Source organism: Salminus brasiliensis, chromosome 3 (assembly GCF_030463535.1).
Source record: "Salminus brasiliensis chromosome 3, fSalBra1.hap2, whole genome shotgun sequence".
In the NCBI taxonomy this organism is placed as follows: Eukaryota; Metazoa; Chordata; class Actinopteri; order Characiformes; family Bryconidae; genus Salminus; species Salminus brasiliensis.
In genome coordinates this window covers 40,466,887-40,478,975 of record NC_132880.1, presented here as the reverse complement: position 1 = coordinate 40,478,975, position 12,089 = coordinate 40,466,887, and the positions used below count along the sequence as shown (strand labels likewise).

Below are 12,089 nucleotides of genomic sequence, written 5' to 3'. Positions count from 1 at the left end.
TCTTTCTGATTGTAACAGGGAGCCGTGACTACCGACAACTAGAGCTTTTAATAACTGACCTCACTGTGTATCCTCCTAACCCGTGGAGCTGCATTTCCAAGAACTGTCCGCATCCGAGCCGCGTGCAGAAGATCCCCTAGAGTTTAATCTGTGAAAGAACTCTTATTTCTTCTTTCACTCTTCCAAAAAGCAGCATGCAGTGTTTACTCTCTGAGGCTCTGTCTTAAATGACCCCCTTTTCCCTATGTAGCACACTTTGTAGGCTGTGAAACAGCATGTGTGGCTCTGTGTCCAGATTTGGTGAATTAATACTGTATAAAGTAAGAGCAGCAGTAAAACTGTAATCCACACTCTTAGGTTTGAACTTTGATGATTAATCCATGATTCACGTGCATCCTGAACCACAGGATTATCTAATCTGTGTTACACCATTAACAGTAACCCATATTTACATTTATGGTATTAAGCTGATGCTCTTATCCAGAGCGAATTACAAAGTAACTTGAATTACAGAGGTGGGCCAATGTGGTGTTAGGAGGCTTGCCTTATTGGTGTACCGCAGCGTAATCAGCCAGACCCGGAACCCAACCCCAGTCTCCTACACGGTGTGGCAGTTAACTGGCAAGGGCTGGTGTTACGTGTTGCGCCACACCAATCGCCAACTAATATATGAAGTGTAGCTTTCATTAGACGGCTTGTTAATAATTTAAACACTGAGCTGTGCATGTGGTCTTCCAGATACAGCGGCAGAAATAAAATGAAAACTCCAGCACCTTCAGGATGATCAGGATAGCTCGTCTGAATTGGTTTGTTCTGAGAAGCTGTGCTTGAGTGTCCCCCTCTCTCAACAATGAACTGATTAGAGGCAGCAACTGAACAGTGATTGGTTGGGAGATTAATTTGATTAATTGGCTTAAAATTGCTATACAGTGTTAAAAAGTGATGATACCTGACCAATCAGAGTCCTCTAGAATTTAAAGTTCCTCTAGAATTAAATTGCACAAAAGATTTGATCCATCCACTCCATTCAGGCATGCTAGTGCGCAGCTAATTTGTTAACAGAAGGATGAACTGTTTAGGCAAAACCAATCAGACCCATCAAACATAGGGAATATCAAATCTCATTATGTCCCATGTGTGCTGGCGCAACCATCCCTGCAGCGTCATTCTAACAACAGAGGTGTCTGGTTGATTTTCGAGGGAGTTTTTCTGCCTACGTCACGTTTTTACGAACTGACATCACATGCACAGCCAATGAAAACCCACAGTGTGCTAACGGCACTGATACAAACAGAATGGTTACTGCGAAAGCTACTGCGAACTGGTGAGCATGACAAGAGAAAGAGTCCTTGTTGAAACCAGGACGAACACTGGCTTGATGTGTAAAAGAAGGTGAGAGCCCCGTGACCCGGAAGCATTCAGCAGTGAGCTGTGTTGGCTTTTTTCTTGCTAAGCAGGTAATTTTATTTTTTGTGATTAGCTACAGTCTACCTGTGTTACAGCTGTTTTACCTATATGCACTTTTTTTGCCTCTGTTGCAAAAACAGAGCTCATTTCTATTCTCAGAAAAGTTCAAGCTTTCCTCGCTTTCGTTTCGTGAACACAACCTATACGATCACCTAAATATCTCCCTGACTGAGTGCATGCTTTACTTAGCTACGGGACTCTACTGTATTTCTGTATCGCTGCACCTCACAGAAACAATATTTCATCATAAGTGAACAAAACGATATGCTCAAAAACCCAGAATACAGTTTCACATGGCAATTTATTTAGTAACCTGCATTCATTATTCAACTAAAAAGTTACTATTGTGGATATGCATGTATTTCTCTGTAGGCAGTAACAATATGTCTGAGCATTTAAATGGTTCAAAATAAACACAGTTATTATACTCATAACAATGTCACATGTGCATAATTCATATACCATTTGTGTTGGACACACACACATACTGTAGTAAAATACACACAGTGGACACACTTGCCCGGAGCAGTGGGCAGCCATTGTTGCGGCACCCGGGGGAGCGGAGAGAATGAAGGGCCTTGCTCAAGGACCCAACAGTGGCAGCTTGCCGAGCACAGGTATAGAACCCACAACCCTGTTATCAATAGCCAGGATCACTACCCACTTAGCCACCACTGCCCCACTGGGACATTTCCTTCACCAGTTTTTGACTGTCCTCTCTCTGAATACTCCACTGAAGTGGAACGTAAACTAGCAATCCTCAAATTCATCCGCTCAAGCTCTGTGCAATTACACATTCTCACCAGAGAGGTCTCTAAATCCCCAAATCCCCAAAACGTTAAATCTCTTTAAGCAGTGTTGACGTAGCCTAGATGGGCGAGCTGCTCCTGGTTTGAGGGCAATATGGAGCAAATAAACTGGACTGAGACACCAGACTAAACTCCACAAACACCAGAAGTAGGAGTCCTGTCAGATCCACACTGGTGGTTTCTGCTGGTAAATTCAAATCAGTTCAAACTTTCTACAGCTCATTTCCAAAACCTTCATCATCATATGGTGCTTTTCATGATATGGTCTATAATGTTATCAGGCACTGACCAGTAGTGACATGACCTGAAACACAAGACTATTGAAAGGGTAGTAACCTTGACAATCTCACTACTAATGCCAACATGGCCTCGTTACACCCCAGGCATGTTTAAGGAGCAACACAAGCATGAGGCTGGTGATAATGGAAAAGGTTAGATTTTCGACATGTTCCTCCAGTCATTTAATTAAGGCAGTAAACTGCAGAACGATACCTTTATGATAGAAACAGCGACCATCAAAAGCCCTCTCGCTCAAAAAGGCCTTGGATCTATTTTTGACTCACTGCAACGCCAGTGATACGCGGTAATATTTCAGACAGGAACAATGATATAGCCATACATTAGAGCATAATGCTGGTACCCCACAGACCTACTGGTGCATACGATACAAAGAAAAAAAGTGTCCGAGGAGAGGAAAAAGAGAAGCGAGTAAAAGAGAGAGAGTCGGACATAAGAAAAATGAACTCATGAACGAGACAGAGAGAGAGAGACACTGGACTAGAGAGAAGAATTGAAAGAGAGGAATAAAGAGAGTGAGTGAACGAGACAGAGAGAGAGAGAGAGAGAGAGAGAGAGAGAGAGAGAGAGAGAGAGAGAGAGAGAGAGAGAAAGAGAGAATGCTGTCCCGTCTTGGGTTTCCCTCTGGTGTAAACAGTTGGTGACAGACAGCACTGCTTGTTTAAACTCTGGTGGGTGAAGCACAGCAGACAGAAGCCTTTCTGCTCGTGGATAAAGGGCAAGACCCTTTAGAAACACTAACCACAATAATACAGTTTGAGCTCCCAACACACTGTGTAACTCCTCTTGACCCACGCACCTCAATACCTGGATTCAGTTAGCTTGCAGCTATGGGCACCAGAGCGCTAAGACAAAAATAATAAGATAAAAATAATCAGTATTCTACTGTCTGAACATGCCTTAGAATTGCAGTATATGGACAAAAGTATTGGGACGCCAACACATTACACTTGCAGGAGCACTTCATTCTAAATCCATAGCCATTAATATAGAGTAGGCCCCCCTTTGCAGCTCTAACAGCAGGAATGGGGCTCTGCAGTTACTGAGTCAGCAGAGCGTTGGCCACTTTTATGCAACAGGCACCTCAGTGCTTTGAGACCATGCTCTGTAACTTTACATGGTCTGACACTTTGTGGCTGAGTTATTGTGGTTTCTAAATGCTTCCACTTTTCAATAATATCACTCACACATATTTCACAAACTGACCTGTTGCAATAGTGGCATCCTGTTACAGCACTACGCTGGAATTCAGTGAGCTCTTTAATACCACCCATTCTCTCACTAATGTTTCACAAAAAGGCAGACGGCATGGCTAGGTTCTCGATTTTATATACCTGTGGCAATGGGGATGAATAAACACCTAAATTCAATGATTAAGAGGTCTGTCCCAATACTTTTGTCCATATTGTGTATATTAGAATCATTAAATATCTACTAAACAGACTATAGCAGCATATGTAAGTACAGATAGGTGTACATCAGATATAGACTAGCATATCACCTGTTTTTTAACATGTTTACTTAGTTAAACCTAGCATGTTTGCAAGTTCATGTGCCTGGTTGTATTAAACATTATTTATCATATCCTTTAAAACAATAAAAATCAGGCAGGGAGAAATAATATTGACCAAATACAGCACCGTCCCCCCTTTCTACCTCTCCACCAACCTTGAGTCATCCATTGAAACCTCTCACCTAGCTCTAAGGCAGTCATTCCTAACCCTAGTCCTTTAGATGCAGGACCCTGCCATGCATGGTGTGTTTTCTTGCTCTAACACCACCTACCACATTCAGCAGAGGAAGGGTTTGTTTATTAGCTGATTAGCTGGATCTGAGGACGAATTTACAAAGCTTTCCTGAGAAAATAAAACGTAATAAGGAGCTGAAGTTAAAACTAAGCTCATAGTGGGCCTCGTTCACCACTATCTTCCTAATAACTTTCTTACATGTGTTACTTAGACAAGTCCTAACACAAAGTCTGATACGTCAGATTGATGTGGTTGTTCACAGCTCTGCTTTTATAAAGCTGGATCTCATTCTCTTCATAAACTGAACAAATCCCAAATAAGAAAGCATTGCTGGATGAAAACAGCCCAGGGGGGTTTAAGGAGGAACGGTTGGTGAATACTGGAATGGGAGCAGGGTAAACACTAAAATGTGCAGAGCTAGGGATCCACTGGTACCAGGGTTGGAAACCACTGCTCTAAAGAACCAATTGATAGAGAATTGTGTACTGTAGTCTTCCTGTAGATCCCCAGTGGTCATTCTGTCAGCTAGCTGTGATAAAATATAAAGCAAAAAAATATAATCCCCTGTAAATGTTGTTCTTTCAAGTTGAGGTTCTACTGAGCAATGAGGGGTTACGAATCCCCCCACTGTGAACACAACTTACGTCTCTCTTTAAAAAGGGCATGGTGAGCTAAAACAGACAACACAACTGCAGCTTTTTTGCTATTAAAACACAATACAACACAAAACCACACAGATTAATGGAACTTCTAGACATGGATACATTTTTGTTTTAAATTATGTTCCATTTAGGTTGTAAAAAGGCATAGTTCCCATAAAGAGTACTGCATAAAAATGCAGTAAAATAGGTACCGTAAATAGGGACCCATATGTGAGTGTAGATCCTTCACATAAATATACAACAATTACCACAATATATCAGTTAAAGCTTCAAGAACATTTAAGCCTAGAACTACTGAGGAACTAGGGCTGGGCAATATGGTAAAAATGTTATACTGAGATATGTAATAACATTTTCATGCTACACAATATTTCTCACAATACCTGTGATCGCACACAAAATCCATAAGTAGCAACAAATTCTAAAAACTGCTATTCCTCTGCCATACCTAGTGCAGTGCTTTCTAGCCAAAATGTGCAGCACTACACCAGTCTAATTACACAGTTAGCAGTGCAACATGCAGCTGATCAGTGTTCTGTAAGCACTGACGATATCCTCGTCATCCATCTGCTTAAAAAAGCCTATCGTGTATCACAACAACAAAATTTATCACAATACAATAAAATATCGGCATATCGCCCACCTCTATTAGGAACCTCAATGTCTAAGAGTGCGGTATGAAACTAGTATGCATGTGACGTAGTTCTGAGTGGGAAAATAAACATAAAACTACGAGATCTTTTCAGCCTTGATTTAGACTGTGCTGTGGTTTCCTCTCACCAGAGAGCCTGGCGTGTTAGATGAAGGACGGACTTTGGGTGTGAGAGGCTGTGATAAGCTCTGTGTGTAGAGATCACAGTGTGTGGAGGAAAACTGACACCACAGCAGCAACATCATAACTGCACAAGAGAAAAACACAAGCACGTTCAAGTAGATCCTGTACTCCTGCAGTAATTCACACAGCGGGATCGGGTGTTTACTTACTGGACGGTTCAAGGTCACATGAAGTCACCCATTCACAACGTACTGCGGTGGGATTTCAGCACAATACCAGTAATGATGACAATTAGCTACTGGACACCACATTGCACGGCCTTCCGTCTGAGTTAAGTGTTTCCAATAGACTACATTTGCCCGCTCACTCCAGCATGCCAGCCATCACTCTGTTTATGCCATCTTAGACTGATATGCTCTTAACTGCAGCGGACATGATCCTAATAGGCCGGTGAAATGTACAGTAATCGCTGACTGATACACAGGCCGTATCACTCTGCTTTGATGCGTGTGCCAAGCTGACGAAAGGAGGACAAAAGTGTAGAAACTCGAGTGTGGGGATTCAATCAGCAAGTTCTACCATTTCTAAGTTGCAGCTTCTAATTCTATTTATTAGTTTATTTTTATGTGACTGTAGAGATTTAACCCCTTAATGCAGAAAGGCTTATTACATTAGTTAATTAGTTAATAGTTACTATAGTAATTACTGTCAGCAGTTACATCAGTTAGCAGTAATTTACAGTATATCTTTTTAGTAGTAACTTTTAGTATTTACTTCAGTTAGTAGTTTTCAGTAGTAACTTCAGTGTGTTACTTTTAACAGTCTAACAGTAGTTGAATATAGATTTAAACTGCAGGTGAAAAAGGTAAAGGTAAAGGTAAAGGTGCACAAGTTTAGCGGATGCCCTGGTCAGTGGACTCTTACTGCTTCTTATTTAATTTATTCGTCTATTTTTTATGTGACTGCAGAGGTTTAACCCCTTAATGCAGAAAGACTTCTTACATACTGCTAAGCTAAACTTACTTAAAGTCTACTTAAAGGGCCAGTATCAACATTTTTCATGTGTCCAAATACAACATGATGCATGTAAATGATCTCATGATGCATGTAAATAACTGATGCATGTAAATAATCTCTGTTCTGATTGGCTGCCCTGTGTTATGTCTGGTTCTAAAAGCAGTCCTGGCTGAAATTGCAAACAACCGAACCAGGCTGTTTGTGCAGCTTAGTCTCCATATAAGAAGTGGATGGAGCAGGAGTGGGGGTGTTCTGTCACTTTAACAATGTTTACTTATTACATCGATCTCTGTTGTTTAAAGGTTTGAGGATTTTATACTGAATTCACAAATAAACTAATCATTGAACTGGTTTCACAGATGAGAATGTGTGTGGATCCACTTGTCTTACAATGCTAAGAAAGAAACAACAGGGCCCGTCGCTCGGCTTTGTTTTGTGCGAGGTCAGTTGGGAGAATGGTAGTGTTGATTTGTACCATCAGCAGGCACCCAAACAAAGTTACGCAGAAAGTTTAAGCCTGATTAGCTCTGCTGGACAGGAATTCTGATAGCGTTCAGCCTGTAAGAGGTGAAAATTCATCAGGCTTAGACCATGCAGCTGATATCTGGGATTTTCCCATTGCACAAGTGCCACCGACAAACAGACAATCAGAGGTAGGTGGGAACTACTTCCTCTGCTCCAAGTAGTTAAATAACATTTGAATGGACCTGACAGATTACTTTTATTTACTTATGTCTGTAGTAAAATTATGAAAATTGTTAGGGTGGTTTTATTCAGGTTCTAGTTCTTCAGTTGCATGTAGTTTTTTAGGCTTTTCTTTCGTTCTCTCTCTGTCAGTTCAGCTCCTATTGCTCACAACTGCCATTGTCTAGCTTAAGCATTTCATTTTGGACCCCAAAAGAGACATACTGGGACCTGGCTGGATGCTCCTGGTGTTCCTCTGCAGTTCTGTACAAAAACTCAGTTAAACAACTACTGTTTTTTATTTTCCTTTTAAGTTCATCTTTAATAGCTACACCTATTTCTACTCTAATGATTATACTGAGTATGATTTCTATCTGTGTGTATTCTTCATTAATAGACTGTAGTATTCATTTTACTCCGTTTGCTACTCTGCTACTTTTAGTACTTACTTCAGTTAATAGTTACTATAGTAATTACAATTAGTAGTTTCTTCAGTTAGGAGTTACTTTCACTACTTCTAGCAGTTATTTGTAGTAATAACTTACTTCAGTTAGTAATTACTTATAGTAGTAACTTTCAGTGGTTACATCAGTAAGCAGTAATTTATAGTATATCTTTTTAGTAGTAACTTTTAGTATTTACTTCAGTTAGTAGTTTTCAGTAGTAACTTCAGTGTGTTACTTTTACTGGTCTAACAGTAGTTGACTATAGATTTAAGCTGCAGGTGAAAGTGTAGCAGATGCTCAGGTCAGTGGACTCTCAGATAATAAGGTTCTATATAATATGTGCAGAATATAATATATACAGAACTTTATACAGGTTCCCCCTCACACAGAAAGGCCTCTGCAGCTCTCAAACGGTTGCTTGAGCTTCCCCAGCACCACTCTAGAGTTCCCTAAAGCTGTGGGTGTAACAGCAGGTGTAACAGCAGTGTCTGGTATTGAGCTGAAACTCTTCCTGGCTGCAGGTGAGAGAGGGGACTCACATGAACGCGTGGTAAATGAAGGCCCATCCTCGCGGCCTCTCCAGCACGTTGTACAGGCAGTTCTGCAGCTTCCTGTAGCGCTTGCTGGACGCCGAGGCAGAGGCACGCGCTCCGGGAGGCACGGGCAGCGGCGTCCCCAGGAGCCCCGTGCGCTGCGAGGGCGGCTGCGCGCGCTCCGGGCTCGACGGCTCGCTCCGGTCCGCGTGCACGGCCGCCAGTGCCACGAACTCCACTCGCCGGTCGTCGCCGGGCCCCGGGGGGGCGAGCATCCTCACGCCTCCGTTATTCGAAGGGCTTCCCAGCATGCCTGCGCGGAAACGGAGCCTCAGCAAGGCAAGCGCGACTTCGCCATAAGCGTCCGAGTGATTTATGGAGGGGGTGCGCGCGTGCGACCGAGTCGCCCGGCACGAGCGAGGCGAGTCCTTCGGCCCCCTTTAGCCTGTGGACTTTTGTTTGGAGAGCGAGACGAGCGCGCGAAAAGTCACTTTGCCCTTTCCGTTAGAGACATCGCTTTCATCTGCGCGCTTGAAAAGTTGCGCGAGCTTTTACCAGGCAGGAAGAGCGAGCGCGCGCGCGACCATGGTCCAGCCGTTCCAGTTTTCTCGCTCGCGGCGATTTCAGCGCGTCAGGAAAAGTTGGGCTAGCCGCGCCGGCCCGTAGCTGGAGAGAGAGCACTTCATGGCGGCGCGAGCGGCAAGAGAGCAGACGCGCAGAAGTTTCGCGCGAGGAAGAGGAGCGCGCCAACACAAACACACATAAACACACACACGCGCGCGTACGCACGCACTCACGGTGTGCGCTGAAAGTTCGGCTCCAAACCCGGAGCGACGCGCCGGTGGAGAAGTGAAAGTCGGCGGTCACGCGCTCTCTGCTCCGCGATGGCTCGAGCTGTAACAGCAGCGCTGCTCTCCGCTCAGGTCGGCCGCTCACGCGCCGTGAACTCCTGAACAGCACAGAGTGTGAGTGAGTGAGTGTGCGCGCGCGGTGGGACCCTCAGCATACAGCGCTGGAGGGGAAAAAAACGCACATACACACGGGCTCGAGGGTAGGACAGGAGGGTGGCTGAGTGTGAGAGTGTGTGTGTATGTGTTTGTGTGTGTGTGTGTGTGTGTGTGTGTGTGAGTGTGAGTGTATAGGGAGGGGGCTACTTTCCAATGAGACTATAATCAATCACTGATCAATTACTGATCTATCATTGATCTATCAGTATGTTCTTTTGAAGAGCACAGCTTGATCTGATTACATAAATACAAAAAATATATAGTATTTATTCATTATTTTATGTATATATATATATATATAACCCAGTAGAGGTAGCTCCATGGTTAGAGGACTAGGTTATTGATCACAAAGTTGTGGCTCCGATATCCGGGCCCTTGAGCAAGGCACTTACTCCACTCTGCTGGAATATGCTGAGAGAAGAAATGCGTTGCCCTGTATGAGCATGCTGACCATAAACATACTTCATATATTTATTAATAAATGTGGCCTAAAGGTTTAAGAAGATTTGGGACTGTAAGGTTCCCAGTTTGATCCTCTGGACTAGCAGACAGTTGGGGGTGGGGGGGTGGGGGGTGAAGAAACAGTGCACTCTTCCTCCAAATACAGTCCAGTCATCCTGAGATTTTGACACAATGTAAAGAACACACACATTGTGGCACAACAGATAACACCCCTACCTGCCAGTGAGCTACCACACCATGTGGGAGACTGGGGTTCGATTCCCAGTCTGGGTGGCTATGCTGTGCTACACCAATAAGAGTCCTTGGGCAAGACTCCTAACACTGCATTGGCTCATCTCTGTAATACCAGTAACCTTGTAAGTCGCTCTGGATTAGAGCGTTAGCTAAATGCCGTAAATGGAAATGGAAATGGAAACAACTGCCAGAATCAAATCATGTCGAAAAGCGGAAAAAAGGCAAGAATGGAGATACAAAATTAAATGAATGAGAAATGCAGTGTGTGTTTTCCTTTGAAATAATAATGTTGGAAAAAATCCAAATAAACATGAAAGCTATTATCACCAATGTTTATCACAAAACACATTAAAACATGTCTGGGAGTGAGAAACTGTGGTGATTACCGCTGTCATTATTAGAAGGAATAATGTGTTTTTGCTGTGATGGCCAAACTACAAGCCACTGGGGTTAGTTATAATGCAGTGTGACAACCAACCCCTCCCCGGAGAAACTATGGGAGAACTCCAAACCCCCAATTTTTAAAGCAAAACCAACCACAGACGTCATGTAATTAAAACATTCATATTTGATATAGAACACATGAACAACAGCTCAGACAAATAGCGTAATGTCTTTTTTCTTGTATTTTGTTTCCATACAAAATTATCTGTATCATCAGTCATAACATTAGCACAATATTGTGCCCCTTGTGCCTGCACAAAAGATCTGACCATTCAAAGCATGGACTCCACAAGACCTCTGAAGGCGTCCTGTGATATTTGGCACCAAGATGTTAGCAGCGGATCCTTTAAATCCTGTAAGGTTTGAGGTGGGGCCTCCATGGGTCGCATCAGTGAGTCTTAGGTGCCCATGACCCCTATGACCACCACATACCAGAAAAAACCCACAGGACCTGCCTGATGCTTTGGAGATGTTCTGACCCACATGTCTAACCTTCACAATTTCGCTCCTGCTTTTAACACATCACCTTTAGGAACCGACTGCTTACCTGCTGCCTAATATATCCCAGCCACTGACGGATGCCACTGTAGACAAAGATAATCAATATACCACCTGTCAGTGGTACTAATGTTATGGCTGATCGGTGTATAACGTGTGTATTTGAGAGAGAGACGTTTGTACTTTTGTGAAAACATGCGACTAGCCATGTGCCACGTGCAGAGAATGAGCACAAAATTCCATGTTGTTTATGTCAAGGGCAAGATTATCCCAGCTGAACAGGTGCTGGGGATATGCACTACAATGCTCCGAGTACTGGGAACAAAACAGGGCTGTAAAACGCTGCGTGCCAATGCTCTCCGCATGCGTCATCTGACCAAAAAAAAAACATGTCTGAGTCAAATGTATGGCTAAAATGTGCAAAGGTTAGAAAATGATACAAGCTAATGGAATTATTACCATTAGGAGCACTCCATTTAACAACTGAACAGGTGCCCTATACGCCATTCTTCACAATATGCTCACAGAGGATGTAGAAATGTATGCTCCTGACATGCTGTGTTTACAGCATGAGCAGTTTGTGGAAGGACAGCATATCAACAATCAATACCATGCATTTGGTTTATGTGATTTTATGCAAGTCATCCTAATGGCCTCTTGGACAGCATACTTCGCGGCATCTGTGGAACGTGTGGTGCATTAGATGGAGTGCAGAATGCATTAGTCTGCATTACTTCCCATGCATGTTTGTCGAAAGCTTCCATTGCTTTGGCATCTAAACATGCGAGTGCATCTGCGTCACGCACAAGCTCCAGACTCCTGAACTTATCACATTAATTACAAAAATGTGTTGTCTGTGTTGTACTGTCTTCCATTACTCGACCCCTGGAAACCACACCAGTGGTTTAGATATTTACAGCTCATTACAGGGCTGCGTGCAATTGTCCCGTTACCACTCACACAATTTTACTCAATAAAGAAGCCATTAATGGCTGAACATCCAGTT

General features: G+C 43.2%; 1 protein-coding gene across 2 annotated transcripts in view; it reads right to left on the bottom strand.

Moving 5' to 3' along the window:
* LOC140552140 (potassium voltage-gated channel subfamily KQT member 4) overlaps positions 1 to 9,230 on the bottom strand; it is a 72,974-nt gene extending 63,744 nt beyond the window's left edge. The window contains exon 1 of one of the 2 annotated variants that reach the window (XM_072676158.1): positions 8,445 to 9,230. In XM_072676158.1, coding sequence (XP_072532259.1) covers positions 8,445 to 8,749 — 305 coding nt within the window. In that variant the 5' untranslated portion in view covers positions 8,750 to 9,230. The remainder of the gene's footprint in view (positions 1 to 8,444) is intronic. The other variant, XM_072676157.1, reaches the window with a different exon arrangement.
* Positions 9,231 to 12,089: the final 2,859 nt, after the last annotated feature.